Here is a 19,980-nt window from a genome sequence, read left to right on the forward strand (position 1 = left end):
ACTGTGATATTTCTATACACATACAATGCACTTTGAATCAATCCACTTGTCTAAAGGCATTCTTGACTGAACTGCCACCTAATTGGCTGGGCATCCCTTACAACGTCTTTAAGAAAAAAAGACTTTCTAGGAAGAATTCATTCTTTCATTCAGCACAAGCTTGCTATCATGCAGCACATCTGAGCAGATGTCAAGGGTGAATGCAAAGACAAGGACTTAGGGACATGGGAGCCTCCCACCCGCAGTTTGACAGGGACCCCAGTGACACGGGCAAGTGCCCACTGGGCACTTGTGGAAAGTGTTTTCAGTGAAGGAAGCGGAGGTGGGAGAGAGGCCTGCAATTCAGGTAGAACACAAGTAAACCTGGCAAACCCAGGCCCTGAGCGGACAGATGACTTTCTGAGTGGAGATGGATTTATTTTTTAAGCCTGTGATAATGGTAGCAACAGCTAAATTGCATCGAGCACTTACAATGTGCCTTGTCTAGGGTTTTATTTTATTCTATGTTTTATTATTATAAAGGTGATGTACAGAGGGGTTACAATGGCATGTCAGGTAATGAATACATTTCTTTTTGGACCAATGTTACCCTGACTCTGTTTTTCCTTCCTGTCCTCACCCACAAGCTGTCTAGTTCATTTTCAGCATAGTGTCTAGTGAATACCACCGCTGCATTTGTTTACCCTTTGTCTCTCCATTTCTGTGTCCCCCCCCCCCCCCTTTGACCTCCCAAAGATAGAGAAACAAGACAATAAGAAAAGAAAATGAAAACAACAAGAAAGGGGAAAAAAAACACCTCTTGTTTCCATTTCCTGGAGTTCATCATTATTATTGTTTTATATGATCAGAGGCGCGTAGGCTTTGCTCCTTTGGTCCCCTGTGTGTGAATGCCCAGAGCCCTGAATAACTGGTCAGGTCCCCGTGTGTTTCCGATCTAGTTTTACTTTTCGCTTTGTTTTGCTTTCACGACTCCGGGGCTCTTCCTTCTAGGAAGTCAGGTAAATCCGGAGAGAGCATTGGAGGAGCGCAGCTGCAGCCCGGGTGTAGGGACAACTGAGGCCCAGCGCAGGAGACTTGGGGGCGCCTCGTTTGCGCCCCGGGCGTCGGGAGAGGCGCGTGCAGGGGTGCGCCCCGCCCCGGGAGGGCAGGGCCGGGCGGGGCCGGGCGGGCGCGGCTACTTGAGGGCCGAGCCGCCGCCCTGGCCCGCACCACTTCGCCAGCAGCCCCGGGAGCAGCGGAGTCGCGGAGGAGCCCAGAGGCGCGGTGAGCGGCGCGGTGGGGCGGCGGGGGTCGCAGCGCGGACCGCGCCAGCAGCAGGTGGCTCTGGCCCGGCGGGGCGAGCGCACCGGGCCGGGCCGGGCCGGGGCTCGGCTTTGGGGGACCGGACGGCCGCGTAGAGCCAGCCAGCAGCTGCCTGCGCTCTGCCAGCCCCGGTGGGCATCGCTCGGGCACTGCTCCGTGGCCTTTGACTCACTCAGGCTCCCATCGGACCAGGAAGTTAGCAGCGTGGGGGGGGGGGAGGTGTGGAGGGGGGCATCCAAACAGGGGACCCCGGCACAGGGCACCGCCCCCTCTCCTACCCCTCTGCCAGGCGCGCCTGGCTGCCCTCAGAGCAAGTCTGAAGCCACCACGATCGCCTGGGCTGTCTTGTACCAACCAAGTGGCTTTCCTCTGGCCTGGCGTTGGGGAGTCGGTCCTTCCAGCACACCGGGGGGCTGGGGGGTGCCTCGTGGGACCCCACCCACCCACCCCGAGCTGGCTGGGCTGCTGTTTGGGGGCGTCTGCAGAGCCTCCGTGCGCAGATCCTGCTGCGGGGCACGCCCCTGGACTCCCCCCAAGGGCGGTGCCCGCGCTCAGAACGCTGACCCCACAGAAAACGGGGCGCCCAAGGCCCCAGCGGGGCATGTGCCCGGCTTTGCCGACGCTGCAGTGCCTCGGCCACTGCCCATCGGGTGACTCATCCCCGACCCAGGAGTGCTAACTTGGGCAATAACATCTCAGAGGTGGGCTGAGAAAACGTTGGGCGGTGGCAGAAAGTTTGGCGGAAAGTTGGTCTCCCCATGTAAAGCCTTAGCTTGTGTGTGTGTGGCGAGGGGTGGTGGTGTTTTCTTTAAACACATGAGGGTTGACGGTGAATTCTGTTGCTCCAGTCAAAAAGTACTTAGGAGACTTGCAATATGAGGAGTAGCGATCCAGTGTTGCGGAGGTGATGAGCCAGGGATTGAGGCTGAGGCTTAGCTTTCCACCTGACCCTTGGAGGCAACAAGGCCTTGGAATATTTGTAAAGTGACCCCTGGGAGTTGGGTTGCTGGACAATGAGGACCTCTGGATGGCAAGATCCAGTCTGTTCCCTAGAAGCCTGGGAAAGGAGTGCAGATCAGGCTGAGTTCATTGCGAAGAAAATGTGATAGTAACGAACCCCCTGGGTGCAGAGTATGGGAACAACTTTCACCGACTCCCAAAATTCTAACTTGTTTGCCTTGAGTTTAGAGATCTCTCCAGTTGGGAAATTGTGTGTCCACAAAAATTAGAAGTTTAGCCTGTGCTGGTAGCTCATACCTGTGATCCTAGCTACTCAGCAGACTGAGATCCGAAGATCAAGGTTCAGAACCAGCCCAGACAGACCAATCTGAGAGACTCATTTCCAATTAAGGAGCAAAAAGCCAGAAGTAGGGCCTGGACTGACGTGATAGATCATCAGCCTTGATCTACAAAGCTAAATAAGAGTGCAAGACTCTGAGGTCAAGCCAGCAAGTGTGAGCGTATGTGTGCCACACACACCCTAAAGCATAATAAAAGTTAGCCTTTTTTTTTGCAACAATAATCTACTCTTTGGACGCTGACTTTGAATCTTTTTCAAGTACTGGCTTCCATTGGAAGGGTGGTTGGTCCTTAATCATTGGGAAATTGGAGCTGCTTTCTTAATTCGTATCTGGGGTCCTATTTACCAACTTACTCCACATTCTGGGGAACAGTTGGGCGATAGTTCTTGGATACTTAGAGCTTAGAAATGTTAGCCGGGTGCCATAAGCAGTGACACAAGCAGTAGAAGAGGTAGAATATAGCTTGATGGATTCCCCTCCCCCCAAACTGGACATGCTCAGTAGAGTGGGTCTCACTTTTGGCAGGCCCTTGATTGATGATAGTTCTTGGTGCTCATGTGTACATAAGGGGCTTCACAGTAACTTTTCGCTTCATAGGTCAGTGCTCTGTAACTTGAGCCACATCTCCTGCCCAACCTTTCACTTCTTTCTTATTGCTATGAAGGTGATGTACACAGGTGTGTACATAAATCAGGTAGCGTACATTTCTTTTTGGACAATGTCACCCCTTCCTTTGCTCTCCCAGTTTACTTACCTTTCACTTCTTGCCAGTGAGCTCAAGAAGCCCATGTTGGTCCTACCTATAATGTAGGTACTTATTTGTCTGGGACTTTCATTGGCCATGCTTGGAAGCTTCATATCACAGGGACCTATAGTTGCCAAATAAACCTGAGACTCTCCTGTTGACCTTAACTACCAGTTGGCTGGTAAATGTATGTACCCAGGACTCATTGTAATTCATAACATGGCCTTTCTTTGTTGTGGTCATCTGGGACACAAGCTCTGGCTGAGATAGGTGGGTAGTGCTTTGTGTCTAGTGCCTGAACTGGCTTTACTTCTTACACTCTGGTTGGGTAACTGAAGATCCAGCCAGGGCTGAGCTTGCTGCAGGCTTCCAGCTCATTGTTGACTAAGGGTCATGTGTTCTCTCTTGAATGCTATTCAGCTTTTCCAAACGGGAAAAAAAATCAGGAAAAAAAATCAGTAACTGAAAAGCAAGACGTAACTTTGCCTTTCTTGGTGAGAAAGACTGGTCTCTCTCCTTTCTTCCAATTTAGCATCACTGTCTTTGGTTTTGGGAAGTGGACTTGCCTCAAGCCATCTCTGTTTTGAGCAAAGGCAGGAAGTAGACCACCTGGTTCTTGGGGGAGGAGTCTGGAAAAAGCCCCGGAGCCTAGAGCAAACACCTCCACAGTCTACTACCCTGTGGTTTATAGAATGGCCTGGACCTTTATGAGCACAAATTCCAGAAAGACTGTGGGAACCCCAACAATTCCATGAGTGCTAGGTGTGCCAAGACAGCAGAATGTTGTGGGTAACAACTTTCTATTAAAGGAGAAAGCATAATAATAATAAAATAATAATAATAATAATGATGATGATAATAATAAAAGAGGAGAAAACTACAAACGAACAGCTAGTTAAAATGATCAGCATTCTGACTTAGGTTTGAATCCCTTATTCCAAAGCTTTACTGAGCTACTTCTCAAACTACTGCTCCAAACATGGAGACCTAAGAAGTATTTCTGTCTTTCCCTCTCTTACTCTCTTTTGGTTGCTGTTGTTTGTCTTTATGAAGTTGCTTTTGTTTTTGCTTTTGCTGGAAGAACTGGATGGATTTTTAAAAATATACCTATACTATCTATAGACTGGAAAGATGTTTTCCATTGACAGTGTTTCTACCAGTAAACTACTCATTAAAACAAAAACCGTTAAGAAACAAGGAAACAAGGAAGAAATGTATCTGAATGTATCTGAATTCATATATTTTCTTCAGTGTTTTAAGATTACTAACCTTGGGCTGGGAATGTGGCTTAGTGGTAGAGTGCTCGCCGAGCATGCATGAAGCCCAGGGCTCAATTCCTCAGTACTACATAAACAGAAAAAGCCATAAATGGTGCTGTGGCTCATGGTAGAGCACTTGCCTTGAGCACAGACAGGCTCAGGGACAGTGCCCAGGCCCTAAGTCCAAGCACCAGGACTGGTCTAAGAAAAAAGATTATTAACCTTGATTTCAAAGGATAATACAGGCATTAACTCTTAAAAAAATACATCTGGTAGATGGGAGTTGACATAACCAAAACAGTGCCTACCCAAATTATGGAAAAGTACAACTTATTGGTTAGAATGTGGTTGTAATTAGAAAGTGACTGTGCAAAACAGCATCCTGCCTCCAGTATTACTGTGTGCTGAATGAGTCAGCCACACGGTTTTCTGACAAAAACATGATCTTGCTTTTAGTTTGTTTACAATTTCAATGTAGTTCTTAGTGAATAATCCAGAGTATCAATTCTCAAAGAAATGACAATACTTTCTAAGGAATATACTTGAAAAGTCAAAAATGTGGTTTTAAATTAGTGTTGAATGAGTTTGAAGTAGGAATTGGGAGATTTGGGCTTTTCCCTTCCCCATGGCTGCTAATGAATGGATGATTCAGGGCCTTGGTGCTGGTTCTCTGAGCCCTGATTTTCTCACCTCACAGTAGGGATGTTAATTTTCTTCCTGTCCCTCACATATGATTGCTATTGCTAATGGTGTATGTGAAAGGGCTTTGCAAAGCAAAAAATTTCACATGCAGGGTGCCATTGTTCTAACAGGGCTGTGGAATGTCTCATGACACTGTCCAAACTGTCACCTGAGTCATCTGTGAAACTGGAAGGCAGTGGAATTTGCTTAGTTTCTCAAACTGTATTTGGTCAGATTGGAAAATAAACAGGCCTAATCTGAGGCTTTGGAAAGAATACATATTAAATGTAGAAATGATTTTGTTGAGCTTTCTGGTTGTGATCATCTGTCAAATACATCTTGATTTTATTAGTGTAATAGTAATGTCACTTTATAATAGAAAGCTAGCTGAAGACTAGCCTCAAGTTCAAAACTTGCAATCCTGCTTCAGCCTTCTAAATGCTTGGCATCACAGGTGTGTACCACTATGCCAGGTGAAAGTTAGCTAGTTTTAATGATTGAAACTAGTCGTTAGTTTTTATTGTCTGGTATATGTATAATTATGCAAGAACGTACATGCCAACCGGACTAGACTGGTAGCTCTCAGCCATGCATGGCTTTGCCCCCCAGGGGATCTTTGGCAATATTTTCAGTTGTCACAAGTTATAGGGTGGTGAGAGTCTGCCATTTTATAAATTGAAACCAGAAAGGGTACTGAGCAGCTTACAATGCACAGGACAACACCCTGCCCCAGACTACTACCTGAGTGGCAGTGCTACTGAGGTTGACAAGAAAGAAATTAAAATGCTTATAAAGCCAGGAATGGCTGTGCACACCAGTAATCATAGCATTTAGGAGGCAGAGGCAGGTTTGTCAGTTTGAGGCCAGCTGGAGAACATAGCAAAATCCTTTCTCCCCCCTCCCTCCTCTTCCCCACTCTCCTTCTCTCTCTCTCTTCCCTTCTTCCCTCCTTCCCTCCCTCCTCCCACCTCTCTCTCTCTCACACACACATACAAATGCAGCCAGGAGCTAGTGACTTGCTCCAGTAATTCTAGTTGCTCAGGAGATCTGAGGATCGTGGTTCGAAGCCAGCTCGGGCAGAAAAGCCCATGAGACTCTTCAATTAACCACCCCAAAACTAGAAGTGGAGCTATGGCTCAAAGTGGTAAGAGCACTAGTCTTGACTACAAAAGCTCAGGGCAAGGCCCAAACCCTGAGTTCCAGCCCCATAACTGACAAAAAAAAATGCTTATAAAGTTGTGTGTGTAATCAAAGGTACTAAGTTCTCTGCCCACACTGAAGTTGAAGTTCAAGGTTATTTCTCCTGAATACAATGAGAGAGCTTTATTTTCTTAAGAAATGTTGGGTATGGGATATAGCTTGCCTGAAAGATACAAGGTCTTCAGTTTGATGATCCTGCCCCCAAGAAAGGTTAGGAAATTTGCTTCCCTGCGCCTTTTCTGTAACAGTTCTCTCAGGATCCTCTTCTGGTGGCAACACAGTATGACATACAGCTTTGTGGGGAAGGGGACACACGTAGAAGAGACCTCCCCCTTTTGTTTTAAAAGGTCAAGTGCAATAGGAAACAAGGGGTATAGGGTATGGAAAGCTCTGTAAGTGGCAGATGGGCTCAGCCATCATCGGACTGTTCTAACTAGTCTGAGAATGCTCAGGTTAAAGAGATGTGTGGTGACTGACCATGATACAAATAACAGCAGCATCATAGGAAAACATCTGTGTAAATAAAGTGCACATTAAGTTCTAAGAAGAGCTCTGCTTATTTGTGTTGTTACAGAAAGCATTGAATAATTTACATTTTTAGGGTCTATAAGGTAGGAGGCATTTATTAGATCCTTAGGGACAATGTCACTTAAAAAATGATTTAGTAGACTGGGAAGGTGGTTCCGTGGTAGAGTGCTTGCCTTGCATGCATGAGGCCCTGGGTTTGATTCCTCGGCATCACATAAGCAGAAAAGGCCAGAAGTGGTGCTGTGGCTTAAGTGGTAGAGCTCTAGCCTTGAGCTGAAGAGCTCAGGGACAGCTCAGAGTTCAGGCCCCACAACTGACAAAAAAAAAAGATTTAATAAATTTCACAACTAGGCAGATCAAGTAAGGAGAGTGTTTCATTATTTCAGGGCCAGGTAATTTGGGCCACCGTCTGGGCGATCCCCAGCTTAGAATTTACCCAGGCAGGTGCTGGTGGCTCATGCTTGTAATCCTATCTCCTCAGGAGGGTGAGGTCTAAAGATCATAGGCAGGAAACTCTGTGATACTCTGATCCCTAATTAAACACCAAAAAAAAACAAAACCAAAAACAAAACTGAGAGTGGAGCTTCGGCTCATATAGTTGAGCACTAGCCTTAAGCAAGAAAGCCAAGGGACAACCTTCAGACCTTGTGTTCAAGTCCTAGTACAGCACCAAAACCAAACCAAACCAACCAACACAAAACCCTCAGCCAGGGAGCAAGGGTCCCAAACTACCCTGTGGTGGAAGATAGAAGATGTAGCTGTGGTAGAGCGCTTAGTGCTTTGGATGATGGAGGCCCTGGGTTCCATTCCATTCCAAAGCTGCCCTCTGTAGCTCCTGTGGGAGCCAAAGGAGAAGGTTGGAAGTACAGGGAAAGAAGCAGAAAGGAAGAGGAACCAACTTCTCCATTTGTATGGGTAGCAGCTTTGAATGAGACAAACTGATTTGATGATATCTTACTCCAGAGGACTTTACTCCACATCGTCTATTTTACCTTCTTCTGTTAAGTTTTCCTGCCAAACATTTTGTTTGGAACAAGTAATGAGAAAAAAAAAAAAAAAGCATCACCTTTCCTCAAAGACCTAGTTCAAATATTAGCACCCGTCCTATCTCAGAAGAAAGCTTCTTGAGTTTGGATCCCTATGACACAACAACAGCATGACTATCACATTGCCATTTCTCTCATCACCCTAGCTGGGCTGTGGGCCATTTGGCCATAGAGATCTTCATACTCAGGCCTTGCACAGTACCTGGCTCGGAGCAGGCTGTGGTATGAGCTAGTGGAGAGATACTGCGTAGGCAGAAGATACAGCGGGAGGTCACTGTCTCTCAGAGCTCAGTAGGAACCCAAAAGGACTGCTTTGCTTCCCTCCTAAATTCCAGAAAAGGGTATGGGCTTGTGGATGGGAAGAGGAGGGTGGGCCTTGCTACCATAGTGGATCCTTTGTGAGAGGTAATGGAGCAGGAAGGAAAGTAAGGGAGGCCCACGAGAAATCATGCCTGTACTTTCTACCTAAAAAGGAAGAAAAGCATTTTTGTTTCCTTCTTCAGGTATTTCATGATTTTTTTTTTTTTTTTGCTTATGTGGTGCTGAGGAATCGAACTCAAGGCCTCATGCATGCAAGGCAAGCTCTCTACCACTGAGCCACCTTCCCAGCCCCTATTTCATGATGTTTTACTTTCAGGATTCAGAAAACAAAGTAGTGTGATCAAAGTTTGAATTTATGAGTTAAATAAGGTGTGGTAATCCAGCTGGAAAGTATCTCGCCCCTCAATGAGATATTTTTGTGATTCTGCACTATTGATTTAGGTATGATGCCTAGAAATGGAACAGAACTGCCTATGAGCTATTTAGGCTGTTAAATTTCATGGAGATTGGTAAACTATTTTCGGATCAAACGTTAACATTTCTTTCTCTTTTCTTTCCTTTTAGGAAAATGGCCGACAGTTTCTCGGTAAGTAGTTTTTAGCTTCGGGCAATCATGTGGGCTAAGTTGCTTCCTCTGCTTCCCTTGTTAGCTGGACTTATTTTTCCAGCAGCAAACAAGGGCAGAGCACCAGAAAGAGAAGCCTGGAACTCAAAACTAGTGATCTTTAACCCTGCGAGAGGCAGCAGGCCGTGCAGCACAGTCTGAGCATCCTGATGTTTGTGACTGTGTTTCTTATGCCAGGGAGAAGGCCTGTCCTTTCAGATAGAGAGCTCCTGATTCGAGCAAATGATGACAATGCAGTCAGGCACTGGTGGTTCATGCCTGTAATCCTAGCTACTCAGGAGGCTGAGAGCTTAGGACCAAGATTAAAAGCCAGCCCAGGCAGGAAAGTCTTGTGAGACTTTTAATCTCCAGTTAACCAGCCAAAAACCATAAGGGAGAGTGGCTCAAGTGGTAGAACTCCTGTCTTGAGTAGAAAAAGCCAAGTGAGAGTGAGCACGCACACACACACACACACACACACACACACACACACACACACACACACACACACACACACACACACACACACACACACACACACACACACACACACACACACACACACACACACACACGCAGTCTTCCCCAATCTGAGATGGTAGAAGGTACACCAGAATGAAGAGCAAAAGCCTATAGAATCTAAGTCTAATTTCAGACTTTGGCACCCCAAACTATTAATAAAAAGGGAAAAAAGGTCATTGATGTGAATTTTATACCTTCCTTATAGCTCTGTACTATATGCCTGTTTTCTTAAAAATTCCTTTTCATGAGTGCTATCTTGTAATGGGATATCTCTTTCTTTCCAGCTCAATGATGCCTTGTCTGGGTCTGGAAACCCAAACCCTCAAGGCTGGCCTGGTGCATGGGGGAACCAGCCTGGGTCTGGGGCAGGGGGCTACCCAGGAGCTTCTTATCCTGGGGCCTACCCCGGGCAGGCACCCCCAGGGGCCTACCCTGGACAGGCACCTCCAGGAGCTTATCCTAGCCCAGCTGCACCTGGAGCTTATCCTGGACCGACTGCACCTGGAGCTTATCCTGGACCGACCGCACCTGGAGCTTATCCTGGACCACCTGCACCTGGGGCTTACCCAGGACAACCAAGTGCTCCCGGGGCCTACCCAAGTGCTCCAGGTGCTGCCCCCTATGGTACCCCTGCTGGACCACTGGTAAGAGGAAGGAGTTATTTCTCAAATTTGATATGTGAAGGGTGCCATATGTCAAGGATTGGCCATATGTGTATTAGTCCAGTAGGAAAAAGAAGTGTTTAGACAGAGTTAATTGTTCTACTGTTAATATAAAGAAGGTGATAAGTCATATCGATAAAGCTGTTTACTCAAGTTAAGATTGTAGTAATGGGCTGGATGTCAGTGGCGCATGCCTATAATTCTAGCTACTTGGGAGGTTGAGATTGGGAATATCTCCATTTTGGGCCAGTCAGGGCCGGGGCAGAGGGGGGGCCGGGAGGGGGGCAGTTCTTAAGGTTCCTTGTCAATGGCGAGATGAGTATGGAGACACATGCCTGTCATCTTAGCTATGAAGAAAACCTAAAATAGGCTGGTGGGCTAGGAATGTGGCTTAGTGGGAGAGTGCTTGCATGCATGCATGCAGCTCTGGGTTCCATTCCTCAGTATCACATACACAGAAAAAACTGGAAGTGGCGCTGTGGCTCAAGTGGTAGAGCACTAGCCATGAACACAAAGAAGCTTGGGGACAGTACCCAGGCCCTGAGTTCAAGCCCCACAACAGAGCAAATTAAAAAAAAAATAGGCTGCTGGGGCTGGGAAGGTGGCTCAGTGGTAGAGTGCTTGCCTTGCATGCATGAGGCCCTGGGTTCGATTCCTCAGTACCACACAAGCAGAAAAAGCTGGAAGTGGCACTTTGGCTCAAGTGGTAGGGCGCTAGCCTTGAGCTGAAGAGCTGAGGGACAGTGCTCAGGCCCAGAGTGCAGGCTCCATGACGGACCAAAAAAAAAAAAAAAAAAGGCTGATTGAAGGCCAGGTAGGTGTCAGAGCAGGAAGCAAGACACCTATGATCTCAAAAAATAGCCAGCACAGTTAGGCGCTGATGGTTTAAGCCTGTAGTCCTAGTTTACTCAGCAGGCTGAGATCTGAGGATTGGGACTGAAAGCCACACAGGCAGACAAAGCCTTAAGACTCTTATCTGCAGTTAGCCATCAAAAAAGCCAGAACTAGAGGCATGGTTCAAGTGGTAGAGTGCCAGTCATGATGGAATAAGCCGAGCAAGAGCCCAAGCCCTGAGTTCAAGCCTCAGTGCTGGTCAAGTTGGCCAGGATTACTCAAACTAAAACACATTTAAGTAAGTAATTTCTAAATGAAAACATAACTCTGAGGGGGTACACATCCATCTCAGTCATAGATCCTTCCCTATATAGTTGGAAGAGAAGATAGAAATGTGAGGAAAGAACAGAGCAGCAGTACAAGACTATGAAGAAGACAGCACAAGGTTTTGGGACAGTTTGGAAGAGATCTTTATGTTTAGAAAGTGGCATTGAGCTGGCTGGGCATGGACCAGAACGTTAGTCAGTGGCAGACAGAAAGGGTCATGAAGACTATGGAGAAAAACTGGTAGATATGAGAGACTGCAGAGGAAGAAGCCCCAAGATGCAGAGACCAAGTTTTAGGAATCAGGGATGTCTCTGGCTTCTCAAGCCTGGATAGAGTATCAGCAGAGCTTTAGCCCAATCTGGGAACTCAAGAAAAGGATGTGATGGGAGGTGTGTGTGTGGGGGGGTGGGGGGCAGTGTAGATGGATGGCAGGAAAGGCCTTTCCAGGTCATTTCTGCTGGACTGGAGGAAGGGGTAGAAACTCCAGGTAGGAGAAAGTACATGATAGAAGTGAAAGAGTTAGATGACAGTTGAACACAGGGACAAACATAAAGGGAACAGGAAGAGTTTTGGTATTACTGAAAGCAAGTTGAATCTGCCCTCAGGGAGCAGAATAACCATAGTGCAGGATGTCATGTGACAAGGGAACGGATCACAAGGTCTAGCTTATTCCTTTCCTAAAAACAGTCCATGCCAATGAGGTATTTGGATTGAAATGACCCAACAGATATTTTTCTCCTTGATTTTAGGTAGAATAGATCATGTGTACAAGGGCCCCTAACTAGACCTATCTGTTCATAGACATTAATAGGGATTATACTCGGACATTTTTTTTTCTTTCTTCCAAACATGACTCTAGTGACATGTATGTACTTGTTCTTTCAAGACTGTTCCTTATGATCTGCCCTTGCCTGGAGGAGTCACGCCTCGCATGCTTGTAACTATTCTGGGCACAGTGAAGCCCGACGCAAACAGGTAAAGAGGGTGATGTAAACAGACTAGCCAGTCTGTTAATTGGTTTTGAATTAAAAGTGATCTATTTAAAATGTTAATAGGATTTAAAGAAAAAAAAGAAACTTGACAGTAGTACATATGTACATATGGTTATATGTAATATACCTGCTAACATACATATATTCTTTATATCTATATCTATATATATCTTCAGCCTATATCTCTATCCATCCATAGTTCCTTACTTCAGTTAGGGATATTGTATTGGATAATTTAGTTTCACTAATACTGAAGATACAGACTGGGGCCTGGTGGATCAAAACTAATTCTGGTTGAAAGGGTTAGTGAAGGGGCTGGGTAGGTGGCTCAGTGGTAGAGCCATTGCCTTGCACGAATGAGGCCCTGGGTTCGATTCCTCAGCACCACATAAGCAAAAAGAAAAAAAAGCCGGAAGTGGCGCTGTGGCTCAAGTGGTAGAGCGCTAGCCTTGAGCTGAAGAGCTGAGGGACAGCGCCCAGGCCCAGAGTTCAGGCCCCATGACCGGACCCCCCTGCCCCCCCCCCCCCGCAAAATATAAAAAAATAAAAAAAAATCAAATAGTACAAATTTAAAAAAATTAAAAAAAGAAAGGGTTAATGATGGTTAACTGAAAAAAATGTTGAAAATTCTGTATAAAGAACTTCATGGAAAAAAATTACATTAGCTAGCAGAGATAAATACAGAGGGAATAGAACCACTGGGTATATTTGTCAAAACCAAATTTATTGCCGGGCGCTTGTGGCTCACGCCTGTAATTCTAGCTACACAGGAGGCTGAGATCTGAGGATCAAGGTTCTAAGCCAGCCCAGACAGGAAAATTCGTGAGACTCTTATCTCCAATAAACTACTAGAAAACCAGGAATGGTGCTATGGCTCAAGTGTTAGAGCACTCGCCTTGAGCTGAAGAGCACAGGGAGAGTGCCCAAGCCCAAAGTTCAAGCCCTATGACCTACAAAAAAAAACCCCCAAAACCCAAAAACAAATTTATTGCCATTTTCTCTGTTAATTTTATTATTGGAAGATGCATTTGTTATTGAATATGATGGCTTCTGAGTTATTAAAAATACAGAAAAAAATCACTGCTTCTCTGAGACCATTTAGAGAAGAGCTTACTCTTTAGCTAGACTTGGACCAGAGGGTTAGTCAGCAGCAGAGGGGGACTGAGCTCATTCTGGCTTAGTACTGTATGGGCCATGCCTTGAGAAACTCAGGGTAAGTGTTAGTGCTTTAACACAGAGGACTTGTGTTTGCATTAACATTTAAGGAGAAGGAAAAGGTAAAAAAGGGAGAAGGTAAAAAAAAATTAAACAAATACTGTCACTGGTCCCACCTTACATCATGAAATGTTTAATACATTTACTGTCATGACTTTACAATTTAACAACAGGATAGTAAACATTACCTACAGTATCTTATTCTCTGTTTCAGAGGAATTAGGTATCTCTGATTAACCTTGAGGAAGTCAGGGTTTTCAAGGCAGCCTGCCAGGAGAATCATTATTATTTATGGTAAGATACAAAATTTGCCAATGGCTCTACTCCTCTGCAAGGAAAGCTTTGAGGGTTGTTTTGAGTGGAGACTAAAGAGGGCCAGGGAATGACTGAACCAAAGACAAAGCGGAAGAAAAACAAAATAACACTGCTGAGCTTTAGATGATTCTGTTGGGGCTTAGGTTATTTTCCAGTTTGAACCTGTTCTTTTTCTTCCTGTTTGCAGAAATTTCCTACATATGAAAAGCCTTGCTTTCTAGAAACATGTTTTAAATAAATCTGGTGTTTATTTTGAAACAGATTTGCTCTAGATTTCAAGAGAGGCAATGATGTTGCCTTCCACTTTAATCCACGCTTCAAGGAAAACAACAGCAGAGTTATTGTGTGCAACACAAAGGCGGACAACTCCTGGGGAAGGGAAGAAAGACAAGCAGCTTTCCCCTTTCAAAGTGGCAAACCATTCAAGGTAAGTTACAGCTCCCATTACCTGTGATGATGTTTGCTTGTCATGGAGAATCCTCTAAAACCACAACACTGGAACTGTACTTTTATTACTTGTCTTGGGGCACAGAGAGTCTGTTACCTCTTCATTTCAAAACACCAGGCTTGGCATGCTGAGAACATGGCCAGGAAGAGCACATTCCCTAATTCCTCTAGGTACCTCTCCACCATTGCTGTTCCCACATGCCTGAGTCTAAGCTTTTCTAGAAAAAAAAATTAAAATATAGCATATTTTTTTTCCAAAACAAAAGACAATGCAGAAAAGTTGTTATGGTCCATTGGGACTGAGACTTAGTTCCTTAAAAGCAATATAGTTAGCTGGTGCCATGACTTAGCTGGCTTAGCCAGAAGTGGAGCTGTGGCTCAAGTGAGCCTTGAACAAAAAAACCCAGGGACAGCACCCAGGGCTCTAGTTCAAGCTCTAGGAGACACACACACACACACACACACACACCACACACACACACACACACACCACACACACACACACACACCACACACACACACACACACACACACACGGAAATCAAAAGCCACACACACACACACACACACACACACACACACACACACACACAGTTGGCATGGAAATCAAAAGCTTTTGCTGTTTTCTTTTAAAACTGAAAGTGTTTTCAGGTTCTGGGGGTTAAACAGTAAGTGCTCTATCATTAAAGCTATACCTTTTGATTTTGGTTTTTGAGATAAGGTGTCTACTTTGTTTGCCCAGGCTTGAACTGCCCATTCTTTTCTTTGCCTTCCTGAGTAGCTGGGATTATAGGCTTGTGCCATTGCATTCAGATTTTGATGTTTTTAATTTTGCACTGGCACTTGGGCTTGCACTCAGGGACTCAAATTCTTGCTCAGCTGGCACTTTTACTACTTGAACCATGCCTCCAGTCTGGTTTTTTGCTGGTCTACTGGGAATCACATATTGCTAGGATGACAGCAAGCAACCAGGGCTGGCCCCAACTGGTTATTATTAATCTTCACTTGCCATCCTGTTAAAGGATTCCTACTTTGTGTATTTTAGGCTATACAAAGGCTTTTAAAGATTTAGATTCTAGGTAGGTAACTTATCAGCCTTTCCTTTTATGGCTTCACTTACATGCCTAATATTTTTGTTGTTGTTAAATATAACGTAGAGTTAGTATTTGATATAAATTTACTTGCTTTGTATTTTACTCAGTTCCACAAATGAGGAGGATATCATGCTGGAGATTGAGCTCAGGCTAGTTTGAAATTAATGGGAATTTCTGTCTTTAAATTGCCAAATAAAAATTATATACACATACACTGTGTGCACGTATTATGCATATACATATATATGCATATAATCTGTTGCATATAAAGTTTTGAAATCTTCATACTCCAGAGTGGGTAAATGGAGCAGTTATCATGCACAACCACTGTTGTCTCCTTTCAGATACAAGTCCTGGTTGAACCTGACCACTTCAAGGTTGCTGTCAACGATGCTCACTTGTTGCAATACAATCATCGGATGAGAAATCTCAAGGAAATCAGCAAACTGAGCATTTCTGGTGACATTAACCTCACCAGTGCTTCATACGCAATGATATAATCCACAAAGGGCATATCTTTAAATCCAAATCCTATACATTTAAAGGCCTCACATTCACTGTAAGTGAAAAACTTTTCACTTATTCATCAGTACCCTCTTGTAAGCCATCCATTTAATAAATATTCTATGCTACATGGCCTGTCTTTACGTCATTTAGTTGGAGCGGTTTAATCTGAATAATTTACAATGGAAAAAGAACAATGCAATGACATACATTAGGGCTTCACAAAGTTTTCCATACTTGTCAGACTACGTGAAAAGACTGTTACCTCCAAATTTTCCTCCTTATAGAGTTTCTTCAAAATAAGGTGATGCTACATGACTATGCTGATCTTCTTCCTTGAGGACATATATTGAGGAAATGAGAAGAGCAGAGTTTCCCCACAATTACTGCTTGCATTCTTGTCTATAGTCACATGTTGCTTAGCAACAGCCTGAAACATGTTAGGTGACTTGATGATGGGAACGTCATGGATGGTATGGGCCAATTCCTGATAGTCTCTCGATGCAGTAACTATGAAACGTGAAGCTGTTGCCAGCAACAACTCTGCAAATTGTTTTAGAGTATCCTTAAAAAAAAGGGACATACTCTAAAATAATTGAAAGTAGTAAGGCCTGGTGTTAGTGGCTCACACCTCTAAACTAGCTACTCAGGAGGCCAAGATCTGAGAATCACAGTTCAAAGCCAGCCTGTGCAAGAAAATCTGTGAGAATCTTATCTGCAACTAATCACCAAAAAACCAGAAGTGGAGCTGTGGCTCAAAGTGGTACAGTACTAGTCTTGAGCTGAAAAATTTCAGGGACAGTGCCCAACCCTTGAGTTCAAGCTCCACAAGACTGACAAAAAAAAAAAAAGTTGTAAGTACAAATACATATACTGTAAATATATATACAGCTATTATCAAGTATCCTGTAGCACACATTCTTCTGTGTACTATACTTTTATACAACTGCAATTCAGGTTTGTTTATACCTGGATCACCACAAACATGTAATAAACACATCATGCCACAGAGAAACCTGTCATAGGTGACAGGAATTCTCCATCATAATTTTTTTTTTGTTGGCCATAGGACTTGAACTCTGGACTTGGGTACTGTCCCTGAGCGCTTTGCTAAAGGCTAGGGCTCTATCACTTTGAGCCACACCACCACTTTGTTTTCTAGTGGCTAACTGCAGATAAGATTCTCACAGATTTTCTTACACAAGCTGGTTTTGAACAGCCTCCTGAGTAGCTAGGATTACAGGTATGAGACACCAGTGCCCAGCTCCACTATAATCTTAGTGGCCTACCATCATATATGCAGTTCATGGTTGACTGAAATGTCCTTGTGCCATGTATGATTATATTTTTTACATTTTTTTTCTGTGTTAGCTAGGCTCACTTGGACCCATCACTTCCAAGACACCTGGGCAAAAGCATGACTTGAATACAATGGCTCTCATCTCATGAGATGGCAGGCTGAGGGCTATTTACTTAACACATCACATTAATAATGTAAAATGCTTTATCCCAATTTTCTGATCTTGACAGTCCACTTGATATTAAATAGGAGGGCATAACTTTGGAGGGAGGGGACCTTGGTTTATAGAAAGTTCTCTATAATTCTGTTTTTGTTTTTGTCAGTCATGGGGCTTGAACTCTGGGCTTGGGCTCTGTCCCTGAGCTCTTCAGCTCAAGGTGAGCGATCTACCACTTGAGCCACAGCACCACTTCCAAGTTCTCTATAATTCTGAACCTTTCGCCTCTTGATCTACACAAAACATCTCTACTATAACATGACACAAAACTGTAAGTGGGCCAAACAGTTGGTTGTCAATAAAAATTTCCTTTCTATATTCGACAGGCTTTTATTGTTCTACTCAAGCAGTTTTCTTTTCTGTAAAGGGTTTCCTAACATCTCACAATTCGAGAGCCCAAAAGCCCAAGCATGTTCTCTGAGTTCAGGGGACATTTATGTTTGTCTGTCCAGTCAGTGTCTGTTCCATTTCCTACCAGGCCTGGTTTTATTCAGGTATGACCCCACACTTAACAGAGAAGGAGCGCAGGCCAGGACCTGCTGACGCATTGACATACAGATTAGGATATATTAGTTGTATTAACCATGCCTAAGGAAAGGACAACTCTGATTGCTCGTTTATGTCCCTCAAAGCCTTAGAGATGCCAACACTAGGAGTATTAGAACCAACTAGATTATTGGACCTTGAGAGGTCCATTGTAAATTACTGATTGAAATTATTCAGTTAATGTATGAAACAAAATGTCATTATTGTTAGACCAGTATGAATCCATTTATATATCTATATATAACTTTTTTTTGGTGCCAGTCCTGGGGCTTGAATTCAAGACTTGGGTGCTGTCTCTGAACTTTTCTGTTCAAGGGTAGTGCTCTACCACTTGAGTCACACATCCACTTCTGACTTTTTGGAAGTTCATTGGAGATGAGTCTCACACACTTTCCTGCCATAGCTGGCTTTGAACCACAATCTTCATATCTCAGCCTCCTGAGTAGTTTAGGTGTCAGAGAAACAGACTGTTGTGATCCTTCCTTAAGACTCATGTGCTGTACGAGGTTATGTGTGCCAGAAGGGGGAAAGAAAACTCTTCCCTAAGTTCTAGCAACAGTTGGAGTGTCCAGCCTCAGGGGGAAAGAGAAAACTCTGAAAGTTTGGATGCTGTGGCCACGACCTCAGGGAAGGGGCCGGGATGCGCTTTCTCTTCATGCCCCCTCCTCCTGGCACCATAAACACATAAACAACCCCGAGATACTTCTATGGGTAAAACATTTGTGCCTTGTTTATCTTTTGTCACCTTTTGACCTCATCCATCCATCCATCCATCCATCCATCCATCCATCCATCTATCTATCTATCTATCTATCTATCTATCTATCTATCTATCTATCTATCTATCTATCTATCTATCTATCTATCTATCTATCTATCGGCCCATATATCTCTTGTAAACTTTTGGTCTTGTGAAACTGTCACATGCCCACTAAGATTAACTTTCTTTGTGTGTATGCCGTATATTAGTAGGTAGTTTCCCCTATTAAACTTTGTCTATACCCCGCAAAGGTGTAGTCCACTCTCTGCCCAGGAATAGTGTTCTCAGTCCTCACTGTGTGAACAGCAACAATTAGGATTACAGGTGAGAGGCAATGGTGGCTGGCCACATACATACTTTCTAAAAGCTCAGGACCATGAATATCTAAACAGATGAGAGCATTCTCATTTAATAGTGAATCTTATTAATAGGTAGAGCACCTGCTCAGCAAAGCAAACTTGAGGCCAAGTTTAAATCCCGGTACCCTGAGGAGGGGGGGTAGAATCAAACTGCCTGGAAAAATGCAATCCCTAAAGATGTTTAATGTTAAATTCAGGAGATCAAATGAAGGACCAAGTATAAAAAAATGCAAATATTTTAAAGTTTAATATTTAAAATAACAAAGAATATTTATAAGCTTTAAGTAACTTGGCTTTACATCAGTACATTTAGTTGTCTTGCATTTTCCTCAGCATTTTTGCTTATAGCAGGCACTCTACCATTTGAGGCACACTTCAAGTTGGACTTTTACCCAGTGAATTAGGTAAGACTCTCTTGGATTTTTTCTGCCTGACTGGTTTCAAACCACTACCCACAGAACTCAGCCTCCTAAGTAGGCATGAGCCAACTGTACCCGGCTAAATCTATACATTTCAAACAAATGAGTCAAGTCAAAGTACGCCTTTTTATTTTATATGGTTACAATAAAAAATATCCCTACTTCCCTTGAGAAATAGTATCATATCTAAAACACACTTTGATGAACACTGAATATTAGAACACTATGACATTATACAAGTGGACTGAATAAGATGAACTAATACATAGTCTAAGAATGTGTCACTGCATCAATTATCATGAAGGAAAATATTGGGCTGATTTTCCTGGTTATTCTCCACTAAGTGTCCTCAGCGGAGAAAAGGCAATGAGGTTACCACCAAAAGAAATGTGTCTGGCATGTTCTTGACGTCTGTTCTCCACCTGAGTGCCCAGGTTACCACAGTTCAGGCCTGGCTAAAGAACAAACACAGAAATCATT

At 44.1% G+C, this 19,980-nt stretch overlaps 2 protein-coding genes across 5 annotated transcripts in view; one reads left to right on the forward strand and one right to left on the reverse strand.

Annotated features, from left to right (window-relative positions):
* The first annotated feature begins 1,173 nt into the window (after nt 1-1,173).
* Nucleotides 1,174-16,025, forward strand: Lgals3 (galectin 3). The gene is made up of 6 exons (XM_042682526.1): nt 1,174-1,263; nt 8,948-8,969; nt 9,794-10,153; nt 12,219-12,307; nt 14,116-14,281; nt 15,740-16,025. Exons 2-6 carry the CDS (start codon nt 8,952-8,954, stop codon nt 15,893-15,895), a joined length of 789 nt encoding a protein of 262 aa, XP_042538460.1. The 5' UTR covers nt 1,174-1,263; nt 8,948-8,951; the 3' UTR covers nt 15,896-16,025.
* Nucleotides 16,026-19,607: 3,582 nt separating this feature from the next.
* Nucleotides 19,608-19,980, reverse strand: part of Dlgap5 (DLG associated protein 5) — a 45,715-nt gene continuing 45,342 nt past the window's right edge. For all 4 annotated transcript variants that reach the window (XM_042682525.1, XM_042682524.1, XM_042682523.1 and 1 more), the window contains one exon: nt 19,608-19,955. In XM_042682525.1, the coding sequence (XP_042538459.1) occupies nt 19,830-19,955 (126 nt within the window). In that variant the 3' untranslated portion in view covers nt 19,608-19,829. The remainder of the gene's footprint in view (nt 19,956-19,980) is intronic.

The sequence above is a fragment of the Dipodomys spectabilis genome, unplaced genomic scaffold (genome assembly GCF_019054845.1).
Source record: "Dipodomys spectabilis isolate Male_0828 unplaced genomic scaffold, ASM1905484v1 ptg000073l, whole genome shotgun sequence".
Taxonomy (NCBI): domain Eukaryota; kingdom Metazoa; phylum Chordata; class Mammalia; order Rodentia; family Heteromyidae; genus Dipodomys; species Dipodomys spectabilis.

Bases quoted from the DNA above. Each gene is read 5' to 3' on its own strand.
- Lgals3 (XM_042682526.1), top strand. The intron at 12,308-14,115 runs GTAAAGAGGGTG...ATTTTGAAACAG, and splicing joins GTGAAGCCCGACGCAAACAG to ATTTGCTCTAGATTTCAAGA. The intron at 14,282-15,739 runs GTAAGTTACAGC...GTCTCCTTTCAG, and splicing joins AAAGTGGCAAACCATTCAAG to ATACAAGTCCTGGTTGAACC.